The 18,467-nt window shown below is 49.5% G+C and overlaps 1 protein-coding gene across 1 annotated transcript in view; it reads right to left on the bottom strand.

Annotated features, from left to right (window-relative positions):
* Nucleotides 1-9,517: 9,517 nt before the first annotated feature.
* EFNA2 (ephrin A2) overlaps nucleotides 9,518-18,467 on the bottom strand; it is a 171,194-nt gene continuing 162,244 nt past the window's right edge. Inside the window, exon 4 of the mRNA XM_053372800.1 lies at nucleotides 9,518-10,220. Within this exon, the coding sequence (XP_053228775.1) occupies nucleotides 10,093-10,220 (128 nt within the window). The 3' untranslated portion in view covers nucleotides 9,518-10,092. The remainder of the gene's footprint in view (nucleotides 10,221-18,467) is intronic.

The raw sequence follows: 18,467 nt of genomic DNA on the forward strand, positions 1-18,467 counted from the left end.
GTGAGCTCCCGTTGCTCAGTCCCTGCTCCTGCCAACCTAGCAGTTCAAAAGCACGTCAAAGTGCAAGTAGATAAATAGGTACCGCTCTGGCGGGAAGGTAAATGGTGTTTCCGTGCGCTGCTCTGATTCGCCAGAAGCGGCTTAGTCCTGCTGGGCACATGACCCAGAAGCTGTACGCCGGCCCCCTCGACCAATAAAGCGAGATGAGCGCCGCAACCCCAGAGTCGGCCATGACTGGACCTAATGGTCAGGGGTCCCTTTACCTTTAGGGAGAAACTGGGACGGGCAATTTTTCCTGTCCCTGGTTTCTGGAAGTGCAAGTTTGCAAACTGAGCTGAATTTATTCCCCTCTATTGCACTCTCACTCTCTCTCTCTCTCTCTCTCTCTCTCTCTCTCACACACACACACACACACACAATTCTTGGCATGTTAGCTGCCCTAATTCTTCTGCTCCTTCTCTTTAAAGAGCGAAGTGAAATTAGCCGATGTGGCCAAACTTCGCAGACCCAGCTCAGCCGCGCGATGCCACCTTAATGAACGGCTCATTGTCTCCAGCTCTGCTAATTAGGCCCATATCCACCACATTCAAATGATGGAAACGAGTCGTGTGCGCTCACGTAAACGTTTTTAAAATGTATTTTTTGAAAAGCACTTGGGGGGCAGCGGCGGTGGAGAAGGATTGAAAAGGCAGCCTTTCCCCGTGGTTTTCTTTTTTTTAAAAAAAAGGAAAAGGGAAAAAACCAAAACAAATTCCACCAGGAAGGATTTGGCAGACAATGAGCCTTCTCTGTTCAACTCAAGTCTTTAACTCTTGCCAACTGTAGCACAATCCTAATCGCTGCGTTTTATTATTTCCTCCTCCTCCTCCCTGTCGCCCCCCCATTTAGGGGGGGGCCGAGACCCGGCTAGAGGTTTGGAGTTGTTTCAAGCCGACTATTAAAATTCCTTAAGCATCATTAAGAATAAGACAAAGAGAAGAGGAAGGCACTGGGGGCCGGAGGAGACCCAAAAACTCGCCAGCGGCTTTTTTGAGAAGGGCATTGCGGAGCCTGGCCTGCTCCTCTTCCAAAAGTTTATGGGATGGTCCTCATAAGCAAGGGCCAGAAAACATAGAAGCAACGAGGGACAGTCGGACCATTGGAACCCGTAGCTTTCAGGCTTTGGAGACTTTCCTAGAGGAATGTTCCCGTTCAAATCAACCCTCTGCTCAGAACCATTTGTTGTTGTTTAGTCGTTTAGTCATGTCCGCCTCTTCATGACCCCCTGGACGAGAGCACGCCAGGCCCTCCTGTCTTCCACTGCCTCACGCAGTTTGGTCAAATTCATGTTTGTAGCTTCGAGAACACTGTCCCACCATCTCGTCCTCTGTCGTCCCCTTCTCCTTGCGCCCTCCATCTTTCCCAACATCAGGATCTTTTCCAGGGAGTCTTCTCTTCTCATGAGGTGGCCAAAGTCCTGGAGCCTCAGCTTCAGGATCTGTCCTTCCAGTGAGCACTCAGGGCTGATTTCCTTCAGAATGGAGAGGTTGGATCTTTTTGCAGTCCATGGGACTCTCAAGAGTCTCCTCCAGCACCAGAATTCAAAAGCATCCATTCTTTAGTGATCAGCCTTCTTTATGGTCCAGCTCTCACTTCCATACATCACTACTGGGGAAACCAGAGCTTTAACTATACGGACCTTTGTTGGCAAGGTGACGTCTCTGCTCAGGACCTTGAGGACCAGAAACTTGCTTTACTGTTGGCTCTAAACCAGGTACGGCCAAACTTGTCCCTCCGGATGTTTTGGGACTACAACTCCCATCATCCCTAGCTAACGGGACCAGTGGTCAAGGATGATGGGAGTTGTAGTCCCAAAACACCTGGAGGGACAGGTTTGGCCATGTCTGCTCTAAACAGTAACCATGAACCTACTTCAGATGTGAACTCCACCCCCATCCCTAAGATTCAGTGAGCTGGTGAACATCTGCATTGCCCATAGGGCTATTTCATAGAATCAGAGAATTGCAGAGTTGGAAGGGATCTGCAAGGGTCATCTAGTCCAACCCCCTGCAATGCAGGAATCTCAGCTAGACATTTGAGGATTGCTATCGTATCTCCTCTCTGTCTCTTTTCCAGGCTAGACATACCCAGCTCCTTCGACCGTTCCTCATCAGGCTTGGTTTCCAGACCCTTGGTCATCTCAGTCGCCCTCCTCTGCACAGATTCCAGCTTGTCAACATCCTTCTTAAATTGTGGCGCCCAGAACTGGACACAGGATTCCAGGTGTGGTTTGACCCAGGCAGAATAGAGCGGGACTATGACATCCCTGGGACACGGGTGGCACTGTGGGTTAAACCACAGAGCCTAGGGCTTGCCGATCAGAAGGTCGGCGGTTTGAATCCCCACAATGACGGGGTGAGCTCCCATTGCTCGGTCCCTGCTCCTGCCAACCTAGCAGTTCGAAAGCATGTCAAAGTGCAAGTAGATAAATAGGTACCACTCCGGCGGGAAGGTAAACGGCGTTTCCGTGCGCTGCTCTGGTTCGCCAGAAGCGGCTGAGTCCTGCTGGCCATATGACCTGGAAGCTGTATGCCGGCTCCCTCGGCCAGTAAAGCGAGATGAGCGCCACAACCCCAGAGTCGGTCACGGCTGGACCTAAAGGTCAGGGGTCCCTTTACCTTTATATATATATATAAATGACAAATTAATGCAAACTGGATCAGATTTCTCTCTCCCACCCCCAGAAAACTGGAGTTGAAGAGGAGAGAGCCATATGATGATCACAGAACTGAACCCTGGTTAGACGACCTGGAAAAATTCAGCGCTGTGTTTTGCAAAGGCGCCGTTTCTGAAACAAAACTTCCTGAGCCCAACGTCTGTCGTTTTTCGAGTTTTTATTATAAAAAAATACAGAATCCAAATAAGGTCGTGGGGATTTCTTTTCTCTTTTTGTGTGTGTGTGGGGCAAAGAATTTTTTTGTTTACCATCAGCACAACGTCTGGGATAGAAGACGGCGTGTGAACAAGACCAGGAGAAGTCGAGTTGAGCGAGCACAAAACATAAAATGATTTAAGAAACTCTCCCTCCTTCTCCCTGGTTTCTGCCACAACGACGACAAAGAAAACTTGTGGACTGATTTTTCTTAAAACAAAGAATAGTAAAGATGGGTTCGGTTTTTTTAAAACAAATTACCGTATTTTTGGCTCTATAAGACTCATTTTTCCCCTTCTAAAAAGTAAGGGGAAATGTGTGTGCGTCTTATGGAGCGAATGCAGGCTGTGCAGCTATCCCAGAAGCCAGAACAGCAAGAGGGATTGCTGCTTTCGCTGCGCAGCGATCCCTCTTGCTGTCCTGGCTTCTGAGATTCAGAATATTTTTTTCCTTGTTTTCCTCCTCCAAAAACTAGGTGCGTCTTGTGGTCTGGTGCATCTTATAGAGCGAAAAATACGGTACTTTCAGATTTCCCTTGGTTTTCCACCATGGCCCGTCATACACAACGTAACACATTTGCATTAGTATAATATATATAATTCTATATATATATATATATGTATATAAAACCAAAGGTCAAAGGCCAGGCTGCGAGACCACAGCTCAGCCCAACCCTGGCGGAAGTGGCTGGCACACTGTTGCTTTATTACATTTAAATAGCGCCTTTCCCCCCCAAGGAGAGCTGAAGATGGACGACATTGTCCTATCCGTACAACAACCCTGTGAGGTACGTTCAGGCCGCCAGATGGCGACTGTACTCCAACCGCCTCGGGTTGCACCCAGTGAACTTCCTGGGGATTCGAACCCTGGTCTCTCGCAGGCCCCTTTCCCCCAACGTGCTAACCATTACGCCGCCCCACTTTGGGCAGTGGCGCTTCCGCTCCTCCAGACGTTCTGAACTAAAACTCCAAGCAGCCTCCGGCGCTCCTGGCGGGAGTCGTAGCGCAAAACAACCCACAGGGTGCCGAGTTGGGAGGGCTGGCATGAGCTGGCCAAAAGGAAAGCAGTCGAGGCTGTGTTGGGGCCACAGGAACACAGCCAGGATTTGACCCCCTGGTTCCTAATTCCTTGATTGAAAAACCGGGGGGGGGGGGTTCGCTGCGATCCGGAGAAATGCCTCTTCGATTCAAGAACTGCTGGCCTTCTAAGGAGTCCAACATTCTCTTGTCTCTGAGATTTCCTTTTTAACACCCTAGGTCTTTCTCTCTCTTTCAAGGAATCGGATGAGATTGACGCCCGAGGCAGCCTACCGTGAATTTCTCCCTCTCATTTCTCGGGCTTGAGTTGGGCTGCCGACATTTCCGGCGGAAGAGGCTGACGGATCAGGCCGATGGTCTGGCAAACTGTTCTACAACCTGTTCCCTGGACCTGAATGGGGTAACTGTGCCCCAGAAGGACCAGGTGCGCAGCCTGGGAGTCATTTTTGACTCACCGCTGTCTATGGAGGCACAGGTCAGTTCTGTGTCCAGGGCAGCTGCATCTGATACACAGGATGAGACCCTCCCTGCCCACAGACTGCCTCGCCAGATTGGTGCATGCTCTGGTTATCTCCCGCTTGGACTACTGCAATGCACTCTACGTGGGGCTACCTTTGAAGGTGACCCGGAAACTGCAACTAATCCAGAATGCGGCAGCTGGACTGGGAGCGGCCGCCGAAACCATATAACACCTGTCCTGAAAGACCTACATTGGCTCCCAGTACGTTTCCGAGCACAATTCAAAGTGTTGGTGCTGATCTTGAAAGCCCTAAACGGCCATATCCCTGAAGGAGCGTCTCCACCCCCATCATTCAGCCCGGACACTGAAGTCCAGCTCCGAGGGCCTTCTGGTGGTTCCCTCATTGCGAGAAGCAAAGCTACAGGGAACCAGGCAGAGGGCCTTCTCGGTGGTGGCACCCGCCCTGTGGAACGCCCTCTCGTCAGATGTCAAGGAAATAAACAACTACCTGACATCTTGAAGTCACCAGAAGGCAGCCCTGTTTAGGGAAATTTTTAATGTGTGACATTTTAATGTATTTTTAATCTTTGTTGGAAGCTGCCCAGAGTGGCTGGGGAGACCCAGCCAGATGGGCGGGGTACAAATAAATTATTATTATTATTAATATTCTTACCGTGGCCAAAAGGGAAGCCAGCAAGTGGGACCCGAGCGAAAGAGCAACGCCCTCCCTCGTGTGGTTTCCAGATAGAGGGCATAGCCACTGTGGCTACTAGCCGTTAACAGCCCTCTCCCTCTCCTTGTCTCATCCTCTTTCAAAGCCATCCAGGTTGGGTGGCCTCATGTGGCAGGGAGTTCCGCAGGTTAACTGTGCACTGTGCGAAGGAGGGCTTTCTTTCACCAGGCCTGGGGAAGGGCTCTTGCTCGGTGCCAGATCACCTGCTTGGCATGCGGAGCGTCCCTGTTTCAATCTCTCGGAAGCCCCTGGAAGAGACCCCTGCCTGAGACTGGGGACAGCTGCTGCCAGTCCGTGCAGGCAGTAACAAACTCGAAGACCCATTGCTCTGACTCAGCTTCTTCCATTCCTAATCAAACCCAATTTTCTTCCTGTTTGAAAGCATCACTTTTTTTCCAGAGTCATGAGGACTAGATACTTGTTTTACTTTTAAGGGGAAGGCTGTAGCCCCGGCCTGAAACTCTGGACAGCTGCTGCCAGTCCGTGTGGGCTGACTCAGCGTTAAGGCACCTCCCCATTTTCCTTGCCTGCGAGAAACTGGAACGGACAGTTCCTTGGGGTAGATCTACTGAAACCAACAGAGATCTCTAGCTTAAAGTCCGTTCGTTTTCCATAAGCAAAAGCAGAAGATTCGATGTGCATCTTCTGTGGTTGCAATTTTGCCGTATTATGGGGAAATCTTAATAAATAAATAAAAACTTTTAGAAAAGGTCTGTTAGTTTCAATGGGTCAACTTGAGTATATGGCCACAATCCACTTGTTGCCATCCTGCCGTTTCACCTTAAAACTATGAAGCCTCTTTGGAGAACACCTGGAGGAAAACCAGTGGAACGTTTTATCTCGCTGTATCAAAAATCTGGCCTCCTTCCCCTATTTATTTTTTAAAAGGAGAACACGGCGGTTCAAATAAGAACCCGTTTTTATAAATGCATTGTGTGTGTGTGTGTGTGTCGATTTGTTTCCAAGAAACACGCAACTCTGCGTGATTTACAAAGGACAGAATGAGGACAAAGCGAAAGCGGGAGCAGGTCATTTGAAAAACATTTTTTGATCGTCGAGAGATTATTGCAGGTTTTCTTTTTTTAAAAAAGAAAGAATTTTAGGTTTCTATTTTTAAAAATTAAAAAAAAAAAAAAACACAACCAACCAACAACATTTTCCCCACCCTCCCCAAGGAAATTAAAACTTAAAATAATAACAGAAAAAATCCGTCCATCAAAACCATTCATTCTCGGCAAAGAGGCATTAAAAAATAATAATAATAATAATAATAATAATTCATAATAATTCATAATCACAGTATTACGCCTGGTGGCAATATGTACAGGAATAGAACAGCTGTTCTAAACAAGTCCCTTGGCTCAGAGAAAGACAGAGTTGGAGTTGGGTGGGGGGTTGTATTTGCTGTTTTGCAGGGTCCCCGTCCCTGCCGGCTCCCGCCTGGCAAGAACGAGAGGGGGGAAAAGATATCCGTCGAAATATGATTAAGCACCAGGGAGGCAGTCTCAAGAGACGACGTATTCTTGCTACAGTTCCATGACAGGGTGGAGAATCCTGTTTCTTTTTTGGGGGGGTAGGGAGGGAGGAGGAACCAAGAATTTGGATAATATTTTAGGGATCAAAAACCTCTCCTTAGCCGTTAAAGTACACCAGTGGATCTGTCCCTTCCTGACCTCCCGACAGCAGCAACGCAAACAGAGGTCATTCTGGGATTCTTGTGCTATTCTCAGGTATGGCACACCTGGGGTCAAGCGAGGAGAGCCGGGGGGTCAAACGTGGCCTGCGTAGCCCCCCGGCAAATGGCGTGTGGTCCTTTCACTTCTTCCCCCAACCCCCTGCGCCACCAAGAAGCGAGATGAGGGGCCCAAAATCCACAGCGCTGGGAATTTAACGGGGAAGGACGGATGAGCACGCTGGCAGGCGTTTTACGGGCATCCCATTCAATACCCCAGAAGGAAGATTATCTACAGCAGGGACATCCAACAGGTACTGTATTTTTTGCTGTATAAGACTCACTTTTTCCCTCCTAAAAAGTAAGGGGAAATGTGTGTGCGTCTTATGGAGCGAATGCAGGCTGCGCAGCTATCCCAGAAGCCAGAACAGCAAGAGGGATCGCTGCTTTCACTGCACAGTGATCCCTCTTGCTGTTCTGGCTTCTGAGATTCAGAATATTTTTTTCCTTGTTTTCCTCCTCCAAAAACTAGGTGCGTCTTGCGGCCTGGTGCGTCTTACAGAGCAAAAAATACGGTAGATTGTGATCTGCTGGTAGATCACTGGACGTCTGGCTCCCCCCCCAAAGAAGCTCAACAATTTCATTGGCTCCCATAAAAAAGGCTCAACAAGTTTGACCTGAACCCCAGGGAAATGGGCCTTCCTCCGTCCTAAGAAAAACTCAACAACAACAATGACCTGAACCCCCCAAAAGGGGGTAGATCACTGCCAGTTTTTAACTCTGTGACTAGATCACAGTCTTTTGGGAGCTGGCCACTCCTGATCTACAGTTAAGAGACTCACAGGGTATAGATGTCAACACGTCAACTGACTGCGGAAATTTAGCACCAATTTGAACTGCAGCAATCGTTCCAGGACTTTAATTGTTCGGGGTTGTTTTTGTTGGTGTATATAAGTGTGTATATATATGTGTGTGTACGTACGTACGTACACCCCCCCTTGGTTCTCAAATGCTGAAAACCCGGAAGTAAGTGTTCCGGATTTCGAACGATTTTTGGAAGCCGAAGGTGGTTCCCTGCCAAGCTACAAATCTCCCTTTCTCACCCTCCTGCGTGAGACAAGGCACTGGGTCGGCTTAGCGTCCCAAAACCGTTCTTGCAAATAGGAAGAAAGCATAAATAAATAACCCCTTTTCTCCTTTACCAATGGGACCACTTTTACTCTTTTTGGAGTGATGTTTGAATTACAGCTTCCCAGCTTTAACTCTCCTATATAAACCCAATTTTATGTCTTTAAAACCCAATACAGTCTAACCCCTGTTGTCGGACGTAATCCGTTCCAGAAGCCCGTTCAAGAACCGAGGCACGGCTTCCGATTGGTGGTAAGAGCTTTCTGCACTCAAACGGATGCCGCGTCGGACATTCAGTTTCTGAAAAAGGGAGCATTTACCGTATTTTTTGCTCTATAAGACTCACTTTTCCCCTCCTAAAAAGTAAGGGGAAATGTGTGTGCGTCTTATGGCGCGAATGCAGGCTGCGCAGCTATCCCAGAAGCCAGAACAGCAAGAGGGATTGCTGCTTTCACTGTGCAGCGATCCGTCTTGCTGTTCTGGCTTCTGAGATTCAGAATATTTTTTTCCTTGTTTTCCTCCTCCCAAAACTAGGTGCGTCTTGTGGTCTGGTGCATCTTATAGAGCGAAAAATATGGTACTTCCGGGTTTTCAGCGTTCGGGAGCCGAAACGTTCCGAAACGTAGCCGTTCGGGAACCAAGGTTTGACCGAGTAGACTTCCTTTCCTAAGTGCCATCAGGGCCGCTCTTGACACCAGCTGGGCTCAATTTTGGGGGGTGGTTCTTACTCAAATTCACATTGGATCCCTCCCTCTGGGGGATTTTGACCAGAGGGCCTTGGGCAATTTTCGCTGGACGGTGCAGGCGACTGCAGAACAGGGAGCAGGGCTGCCGACCCCAAACACCCAACTGCTTAGAGTTGGGCTCTCTGTGACCCTGGTGTCTGTTGCTAAACACTTGCGGAAGATGCCCCAAGCAGCCTGTTTAGGGTGGGGATGGACACACAGACAAGACAACCTCCATCGCTCACCCAGTTGTGTCATACGTAGTTGGCCATATCATGTGCTGGTCTCCTCCCTGCCTTCCCCCAACTCATCGCGGGGTTTAAAAGCAACCCTCCCACGGCGCGAGAAAGCCCTTGCCCAGCCATTGTGTCAAGTCCAGAGTCCTCCTCTTTGGAGCGACGGGCAGAACATCTCCTCTCCCGTAGACCGGCAACGTCTTACGCAACGTGCGAGGCGTTGGTTTGACCTGCTGGGTCCGGATGGCAGTGGGTCTGCTGCACCAACAATAGTTAACAGAAACAGGGGGTGGGGGGTGGGTCTAAAGCAAAGGCTGATTTGGGCAGGGCAGGATTCTAGTCCTCTGTGTGGTTCGGGGGGCTGGTGGTCCCCTTTGGCTCCTAGGCCCCCCAATCCTAGCTGCCTGGTGTGTGCGTTTTGCGAGTCAGGGAAGTTGGCCACCGCGGTGGAAGGGGCTGCCCGCCTTTGTCCAAGGGGAGGAAGAGAGGAAGAGGGGAAAACAGAAGGGCAATAGGTGAGGCACCTGCTCCTCCCTCCTCACTGCGATGTCTCTTTCGGTTCCAGTTGCAGAAAAAAGACCGGCACAAAAAAACCAAAGCTGGGAGGAAGGAACAGAGGGGAATAGAAGGAAGGAGACTATATTTGGTCTAGAAATTTTGAAAAGCAAAACCCCATAGGGTGGGGGAGGGTAAACAGGAACCCCCCAACGGGGTTGTGTCCTGGCCAGACGAAAATGATCCGCAGAGCGTCTTGGAAGCACAGAACCTGCTTGCCTCCCGCCGCAGGTTTTCAGAAACCGGTCTCTTTTGCCTTCTCTCTCCAGCTATCTCACTGATCCTTCCGCCGCCCCAGATCTGATGGGGTGTAGCGGGGGTCCGGTTGTGAACCGTAACAGTGGCTTGACCTGGGAGATGGAGGCAGGGTCCGTCCACCTGGCTGTCTGAGGTGCCCCGATCCGCAAGCTCGTCTGTGGCTGAGACCGCAGTTCAGAGATCCATTGACTACACACCCTTCCCTCCCCACACAAAACTGAACAAAGTCATCGCCGCGAGTTCTCTCTCCATTCTTCGTTCACGCCCTCTCTCTCTCTCTTTCTCGCTTTTTCAATCCTCCCCCCCTCGTTTTTTTCCCCCAGCGGCTGCTGAAAAGAGCTCCAGTTTTCTTCCTCTTCTGTCCTCACCTAGCAGGGCTAGGAAGTCAGGATAGTCCAGAAAACTGGGACCACCACCACCACGAAGAAAGTCTCAGGGACCCGGAAGCTGTGGCAGGAGTTATTGCTGGTGAATATCGGCTCTGGGGACTCGTAGAGAGAATCGTCTGCAAGGAAACAAAAGAGGGGGTATAAGAAAGGAAAGAGGGGGTGAATGATGTACCGCTGGGTATTTTGACTCCCAACAAATAAGCGAAAATGTTCGGAGCAAGGTCAAATGTTGGAAATGTAAAGAGAAGGAAGGCACCTTTCGCCACATGTGGTGGAACTGTAAAGCGATAAAGGAATTCTGGGAGATGATAGATAATGAGTTGAAAAAAAAATGTTTAAAATAACCTTTGTTTAAAAAAACCTAGAAGGCTTTTTGTTAAGAATTGTAGGTGCAGAGATACCGAAAGAACTGAAAAGACTGTTTATGTACGCTACGTAACAGCTGCAAGGATGTTGCTCACGCAGAGTTGGAAAAATGACAAGATGAGGGCGGACTGTCAGATGAAACTATTGGACTACACAGAGATGGCATGATTAACCGGGGAAATCAGAAATCAGGAGGATCAAAACTTCAACAGAGAAAACCATAATGAGGTGGAAGGAAGTCAACGATACAATAAATTGGAAAGGGATTCAACCCAAGACGGATGATATAATGTACAAAAAACACTGGTATAGGTTTGAAGTATATTAAGTAATACTTATCAATAGATAGGTATTTTTATTGTCAAATCTTTTCATTTGATTTGATTTGATCAAATTGCACCCCCCTTCCTATGTCCCTGGTGACTGGGAGTGGCCACCGAGACCATATAACACCGGCCCTGAAAGACCTACGTTGGTTCCCAGTACGTCTCTGAGCACAATTCAAAGTGTTGGTGCTGACCTTGAAAGCCCTAAACGGCCCAGTATACCTGAAGGAGCGTCTCCACCCCGGACACCGGGGTCCAGCTCCGAGGGCCTTCTGGCAGTTCCCTCCATGCGAGAAGCGAGGTTACAGGGAACCAGGCGGAGGGCCTTCTTGGTGGTGGCGCCCGCCCTGTGGAACGCCCTCCCACCAGATGTCAAAGAGAACAACTACCAGACTTTTAGAAGACATCTGAAGGCAGCCCTGTTTAGGGAAGTTTTTAATGTTTGATGTTTGATCGTGTTTTTAATATTCTGTTGGGAGCCGCCCAGAGTGGCTGGGGAAACCCAGCCGGATGGGCGGGGTATAAATATTATTATTAGTATTGTTATTGAGGAGGCAGATGAAGAAGGACCTCAAATCGCTGTTTGTGGCACTCCCTGCCTGATGTGGGAGGAAATTCATAGTTTAACAGTGCGCCCTGCAAAGAAGGACTTCCTTTTGCGCGGTGCTTTTGGGAGGCAGCGATGCTTCCGAAAACTACCGTATTTTTTGCTCTATAAGACTCACTTTTTCCCTTCTAAAAAGTAAGGGGAAATGTGTGTGCGTCTTATGGAGCGAATGCAGGCTGCGCAGCTATCCCAGAAGCCAGAACAGCAAGAGGGATTGCTGCTTTCACTGCGCAGCGATCCCTCTTGCTGTTCTGGCTTCTGAGATTCAGAATATTTTTTGTTTTGTTTTCCTCCTCCAAAAACTAGGTGCGTCTTGTGGTCTGGTGCATCTTATAGAGCGAAAAATACGGGACTTGCTGGAGAGATTCCGGAAGGACGGGAGATATCCTGTTGCGCTCAGGGCATCCAGCCAGTCACTGCAAGAACAGAACGCTGGACTAGAGGGGGCTCCCTCTGGCCTCATCCAGCAGCCGGGCTCCTCGCTGGACTGTGCATTTCTGCAACCCGGCTCCGTCTTCATATCGCCGTTTCCTGGCCCCAGCCCAGCCGCCCAGGTTGCCAGCTTCCTCTCGTGGGCAGTGTGGGTGTGCAGAAAGGAAGAGGGTCGCGACCCAGAGGGAAAGGGCAGCGTGTTGACAAGCTCGCAAGCCGCCCTCTGGCTGCCTCTCCCAGGCAAGAGTCCATTTCAAAATCAACGGGAGGCATTTTCATTTATTTTTTGCTCAATGGACCCCGGCCAGCCGGCGGAGCTTTGCCAAAATCCTCCAGTGCCAAGGACGCCTCTTGGGGGCTAGTGGCCTTGCGCGTTTGGTTTCTTGGAGGATGGGTGGCGGCTAACAGATTGAGGTTGAATCCTGACAAGACAGAAGGACTGTTTTGGGGGGACAGGGGGCGGGCAGGTGTGGGGGACTCCCTGGTCCTGAATGGGGTAACTGTGCCCCTGAAGGACCAGGTGCGCAGCCTGGGAGTCATTCTGGACTCGCAGCTGTCCATGGAAGCACAGGTTAATTCTGTGTCCAGGGCAGTTCCATCTGGTATGCAGGATGAGACCCTCCCTGTCCGCAGACTGTCTGGCCAGAGTGGTGCATGCTCTGGTTATCTCCCACTTGGACTACTGCAATGCGCTCTATGTGGGGCTACCTTTGAAGGTGACTCAGAAACTGCAACTAATCCAGAATGCGGCAGCTAGACTGGGGACTGGGAGTGGCTGCCGGGACCACATAACACCGGTCCTAAGAGATCTGCATTGGCTCCAGGGATGTATCCGAGCACAATTCAAAGTGTTGGTGCTGACCTTTAAAGCCCTAAACAGCCTTGGTCCTGTATCCCTGAAGGAGCATCTCCACCCCCATCGTTCAGCCCGGACACTGAGGTCCAGCACCGAGGGCCTTCTGGCAGTTCCCTCCCTGCGAGAAGTGAGGTTACAGGGAACCAGACAGAGGGCCTTCTCGGTAGTGGCGCCCGCCCTGTGGAACACCCTTCCTTCAGATGTGAAGGAAATAAGCAGCTATCTTCTTTTTAAAAGACATCTGAAGGCAGCCCTGTTCAGGGAAGTTTTTAATATTTAATGCTGTGTTGTTTTTAACATTTGATTGGAAGCCGCCCAGAGTGGCTGGGGAAGCTCAGCCAGATGGGCAGGGTATAAATAAATTATTATTATTATTATTATTATTATTATTATTATTATTATTATTATTGGCCCTGCCTGCGGTCAAGGGGTCAAAGGGTGGCTGCTTCTCACCCGCCCGATAATCCCGCCTGCAAAAGGCGCCCCGTCTGCCGGCGGCGCAGAAACGCGTCGGCTAAATTACTGCAAACGCCGTTCCCCCGGCTTGTCTCGTCTTTTAAAGTTTACGACGGGATTAAGGGTGGTTTTTGCAGGATCATAGCCAGGGGAGGAGGGGAGGGAAAGAACAACAATATCCACAGATGCCAATCCCCCCTTTGTGTTCTGCGTTCGGCTCCACCGCTGCCCCCCCTTCACAGTCCAGGATTATTATGAGCAAAATGATTGTCGTAATCACAGAAGAGGGAAGGATATGCAGGAGCATAAATAGCTCCGTTGGTAGATCATAGAATGACAGAAATGTAGAGTTTGAAGGGACCTCAACAGCTCTTGGTCCGAGTCCAGCCCCTCCAGAGCAGGAGAAACCAAGCCTGGTCCATCGTCCCTGTGATAGCCCTTAAGATATCAGGAGATGGCTATCATAGCTCCTCTCAGTCTCCCCTTTCCCAGGCTCAACACACTCAGCTGCTTCGACCGTTCTTCATCAGGCTTGGTTTCCAGACCCTTGATCATCTTGGTCGCTCTACCAGCTTGCTGGCATCCTCACCAGGCTTTTAATCTCAAGGTTGTGGGTTCAAGTCCCACATTGGGTGAAAGATTCCTGCATTCCAGGGGGGTTGGGCTGGATGACCCTCAGGGTCCCTTTCAACTCTACAATGATTTGACTCTATGAACCTGGGACCTTCAGCAAACAAGACAGACCGCTGCAAAGCTATGCGATGAAGGCCCTGTGTGAGTGTCTGGAGGCGGTTGGAGGATGGATGGCGGCTAACAGATTGAGGTTGAATCCTGACAAGACAGAAGGACAGTTTTGGGGGGACAGGAGGTGGGCGGGTGTGGAGGACTCCCTGGTCCTGAATGGGGTGACTGTGCCCCTGAAGGACCAGGTGCGCAGCCTGGGGGTCATTCTGGACTCACAGCTGTCCATGGAGGTGCAGGTCAATTCTGTGTCCAGGGCAGCTCCATCTGGTATGCAGGATGAGACCCTCCCTGTCCGCAGACTGTCTGGCCAGAGTGGTGCATGCTCTGGTTATCTCCCGCTTGGACTACTGCAACGCGTTCTATGTGGGGCTGCCTTTGAAGGTGACCCGGAAACCACAACTAATCCAGAATGCGGCTACTAGACTGGGGACTGGGAGCAGCCACCGAGACCACATAACACTGGTCCTGAAAGACCTCCATTGGCTCCCAGTACGTTTCCGAGCACAATTCAAAGTGTTGGTGCTGACCTTGAAAGCCCTAAACGGCCTCGGTCCAGTATACCTGAAGGAGCATCTCCACCCCCATCGTCCAGCCCGGACACTGAGGTCCAGCTCTGAGAGCCTTCTGGCAGTTCCCTCCCTGCGAGAAGTGAGGTTACAGAGAACCAGGCAGAGGGCCTTCTCGGTGGTGGTGCCTGCCCTGTGGAACTCCCTCCCACCAGATGTCAAAGAGAAAAATAATTACGAAACTTTTAGAAGACATCTAAAGGCAGCCCTGTTTAGGAAAGTTTTTAATGACTGCTGTTTTATTCTGCTTTTAGTGTTCTGTTGGAAGCTACCCAGAGTGGCTGGGGAAACCCAGCCGGATGGGAGGGGTATAAATATCATCATCATCATCAACTTCCAACGGGATGTATTCCTTCGTAAATGGGTTCCAGGCAGCAGCCTTACAGTGAGGTCCTATGCAGGTCTACACCAAGGTATGTCCCACTAAGATCATTGCAGCTTATGCCCAGATAGATTTGAGTCCTATAGGACATTTGGTTCCCTAAAGCGGCGACCCCATATCTCAGCCTCTCCGAACCTGGTGCCCTCCGGATTTTTGGGACTATAGCCCCATCAGCCCCAGTCAGCGCAGCTATCAGAAAACCGCTTTGCAACAATGTGCCAATTAGTGAAACTGCATGCAATTAGATGTGGTTAGGATAAATTTGCAGAAAACACTGGCTTTTTAGAGTGGTGGTGGTGGGGAATTCACAAACTGATGTGGAGACTGAAATTCAAGGGTGGGGAAATAAACGAGAAACTGACAGGCCTAACAGCCCATAACCACCCGGGTTTTAAATTTTTTTTTTTTAAAGCCATTTTTTCTTTCATTAGCAAAGCGTTCTTGTTTTCTTTAAAAGCTGCCTCCATCACACACACATACACACATAAAACAAGGAAAGGGAAAACCAAGCCCTTAGAATATCCCTTTAGACTCTGACATTTCTCACTCTTTTCTACCTGCTCCCTGGGAAGAGCTGTGGCCAAATACTAATTATATGTTAACAGGAGGAGAAAATTATTAATTTGTGTTTTCTTTTTTCTCTACAACAGCTGCGCCTATTTGATTCGGGGGAAGTGGGGGCGAAACTCCCCTGTACGGAGAGCTGGAGGCTGGCTTTTTACGAAAAAGAAAAGAGGGAAGAAAAAACAAAAAAACCCCTAAAATAATTTGCTCTCTTTTCCCCCCCCTCTGCGAAAACAAAAGCAGCCCTGTGGGGTTATGTACCAAGCAGGCATCAATCTAGATTTATTTTATTTCCTTCTTTCTTCCAGCCCCAGAGCAGAACCGAAGATAATTTGTTGGAGATCTGAGTGACGCTCGGGTGCTATTTTCTCGGGCCAAAAGCACCCCCTGCGCCTGGCATTTCACCCGCTGCCAAGAAAGCCAGCGGTTGAAGTGGGTTTAGAAAGAGTGGGGTGAAGGTCGGTGCAGATGGGGTCGAGGTCTAATAGACCTTTCACTGATTTGATCTCACGGGGAAAACATGCGGAAGGAAAGGTTTGTTCTTCCAGTTTCCCTGGAAAAGGTTTTGCATCGTCGCCATTACTATGAACATACAGTGGGACCTTGGTTCTCAAACGCTTTGGTTCCCAAATGCCTTGGTTCTCAAACGCTTTGGTTCTCAAACGCCTTGGTTCCCAAACGCCGAAAACCCGGAAGTAAGTGTTCCAGTTTTCGAACGTTTTTCAGAAGCCGAGCAGCCGATGCGGCTGTCGGCTATTGTTTCCAGGGCGCCTGCACCAATTAGAAGCCAAGACTTGGTTTTCGATCATTTCGGAAGTCAAACGGGCTTCCGGAACAGATTAAGTTTGGTGCTTTTGTTTTTGTGATTTATTTTGAGTTTTTGTGGCTTTTCGGTTCATTTGTTTTTGTGATGATCATCAGCGCAGGTAATTATTTTTATCTTTTAAATCTACAACACGGTCTTACTTATTTTATAGTACAGTACATTGATCATTGCTTTCATTTATCAACGGTCTCGATAGATAGTAAAATTCCTGTTCAACTGCTGTTTCAGGGGTTGTTTTTAAAAGTCTGGAATGGGTTAATCCGTTTTGCATTGCTTTCTATGGGAAAGCAAGCCTTGGTTTTGGAACGCTTTGGTTTTGGAACGGACTTCTGGAACAGATTAAGCTTGAGAACCAAGGGACCACTTTACAGCAACAACAGCAAAAACCAGACCAGATATTCGGGGGATACAGTGCAAGTCAGCCAGGTGATGCAGCAGCAAAAAAGGCTAACGCTGTTCTAGGCTGCATCAAACAGAAATCTAGTGTCCAGATCAAGGGAAGTCATAGGTAAAGATAAAGGGACCCCTGACCATTAGGTCTAGTCGTGACCGACTCTGGGGTTGCGCGCTCATCTCGCTTTATTGGCCGAGGGAGCCGGTGTACAGCTTCTGGGTCATGTGGCCAGCATGACTAAGCTGCTTCTGGTGAACCAGAGCAGCGCACGGAAACGCCGTTTACCTTCCCGCCGGAGCGGTACCTATTTATCTACTTGCACTTTGATGTGCTTTCGAGCTGCTAGGTTGGCAGGAGCAGGGACCGAGCAATGGGAGCTCACCCCGTCATTGCGGGGATTCGAACCGCCGACCTTCTGATCGGCAAGTCCTAGGCTCTGTGGTTTAACCCACAGCACCACCTGCGTCCCTAAGGGAAGTCATAATCCCACTCTATTCTGCCTTGGTCACACCACACCTGGAGTCCTGTTCTCACTTCTGGGCGCCACAATTTAAGGAGGAGATTGACAAGCTGGAAGGTGTGCAGAGGAGGGTGACCAAGATGATCAAGGGTCTGGAAGCCAAGCCTGATGAAGAACGGTCGAAGGAGCTGGGTATCTTTAGAGACTGAGAGGGGATATGATGGCCATCTTCCAATAGGCTGCCACATGGAAGATGGAGCGAGCTCTGAAGGGTGCTCTGGAGGAAAAGACCCGAACCGATGGATTCAAATTACAACAAAGGGCTTTCCGACTTTGTTGTTGTTGTTGATTCGTTTAGTTGTGTCCGACTCTTCGTGACCCCCTGGACCAGAGCACGCCAGGCCCTCCTGTCTTCCACTGCCTCCCGCTGTTTGGTCAAACTCATGTTTATGGCTTCGAGAACACTATCCAACCATCTCGTCCTCTGTCGTCCCCTTCTCCTTGTGCCCTCCATCTTTCCCAGCATCAGGGTCTTTTCCAGGGAGTCTTCTCTTCTCAGGCCAAAGTCTTGGAGCCTCAGCTTCAGGATCTGTCCTCCCAGTGAGCACTCAGGGCTGATTTCCTTAAGGATGGAGAGGTTTGATCTTCTTGCAGTCCGTGGGACTCTCAAGAGTCTCCTCCAGCACCATAACTACAACTCCCATCACCCCTGAGCTCCGGCCTTGCTAGCTGGGAATGATGGGAGTTGTAGTCCAACAACATCTGGGGACCCAGAGGTTGAGAACCGCTGCTCTAATGGGAAGGTCATGAGGAGGACCTGAGGGCGAGAGAAGCTCTCCCCTCCTGTGGGTTCCTGGAGCCTCAGCTTTCCAACTAAACATCAGGATTAACTTTCTGACAGTAAGAGCTAATGGAATGTTCTCCCTTCGGAGGTTGTGGACTCTCCTTCCTTGGAGATTTTTAAGCAGAGGTTGGATAGCCCTCTGTCGTGGATGCTTTAGCTGAGATTCCTGCATTTCAGAGGGTTGGACTAGATGACTCAAGAGGTCCCTTCCAACTCTACAATTCTCAGAAAGTGCTCAGGTCTGACAGCCACCCAAAGACCCAAGTCCTCTACAAACATAGGGGAGAATCTTGCTGACTGAATTTCTTGTCTGCTTCACAGCTCCCCCAGCAGAGAGAGACGGTATATAAAGTAAATAATAATAATAATAATAATAATAATAATAATAATAATAGTAATAATAATAATAATAATAAACTCCACCCATCTGACTGGGTTTCCCCAGCCACTCTGGGTGGCTTCCAACAGAATATTAAAATAACCTATTAAACATTAAAAGCTTCCCTAAACAGGGCTGCCTTCAGATGTCTTCTAAAAGTC

This window comes from Podarcis raffonei, chromosome 18, assembly GCF_027172205.1.
Source record: "Podarcis raffonei isolate rPodRaf1 chromosome 18, rPodRaf1.pri, whole genome shotgun sequence".
In the NCBI taxonomy this organism is placed as follows: Eukaryota; Metazoa; Chordata; class Lepidosauria; order Squamata; family Lacertidae; genus Podarcis; species Podarcis raffonei.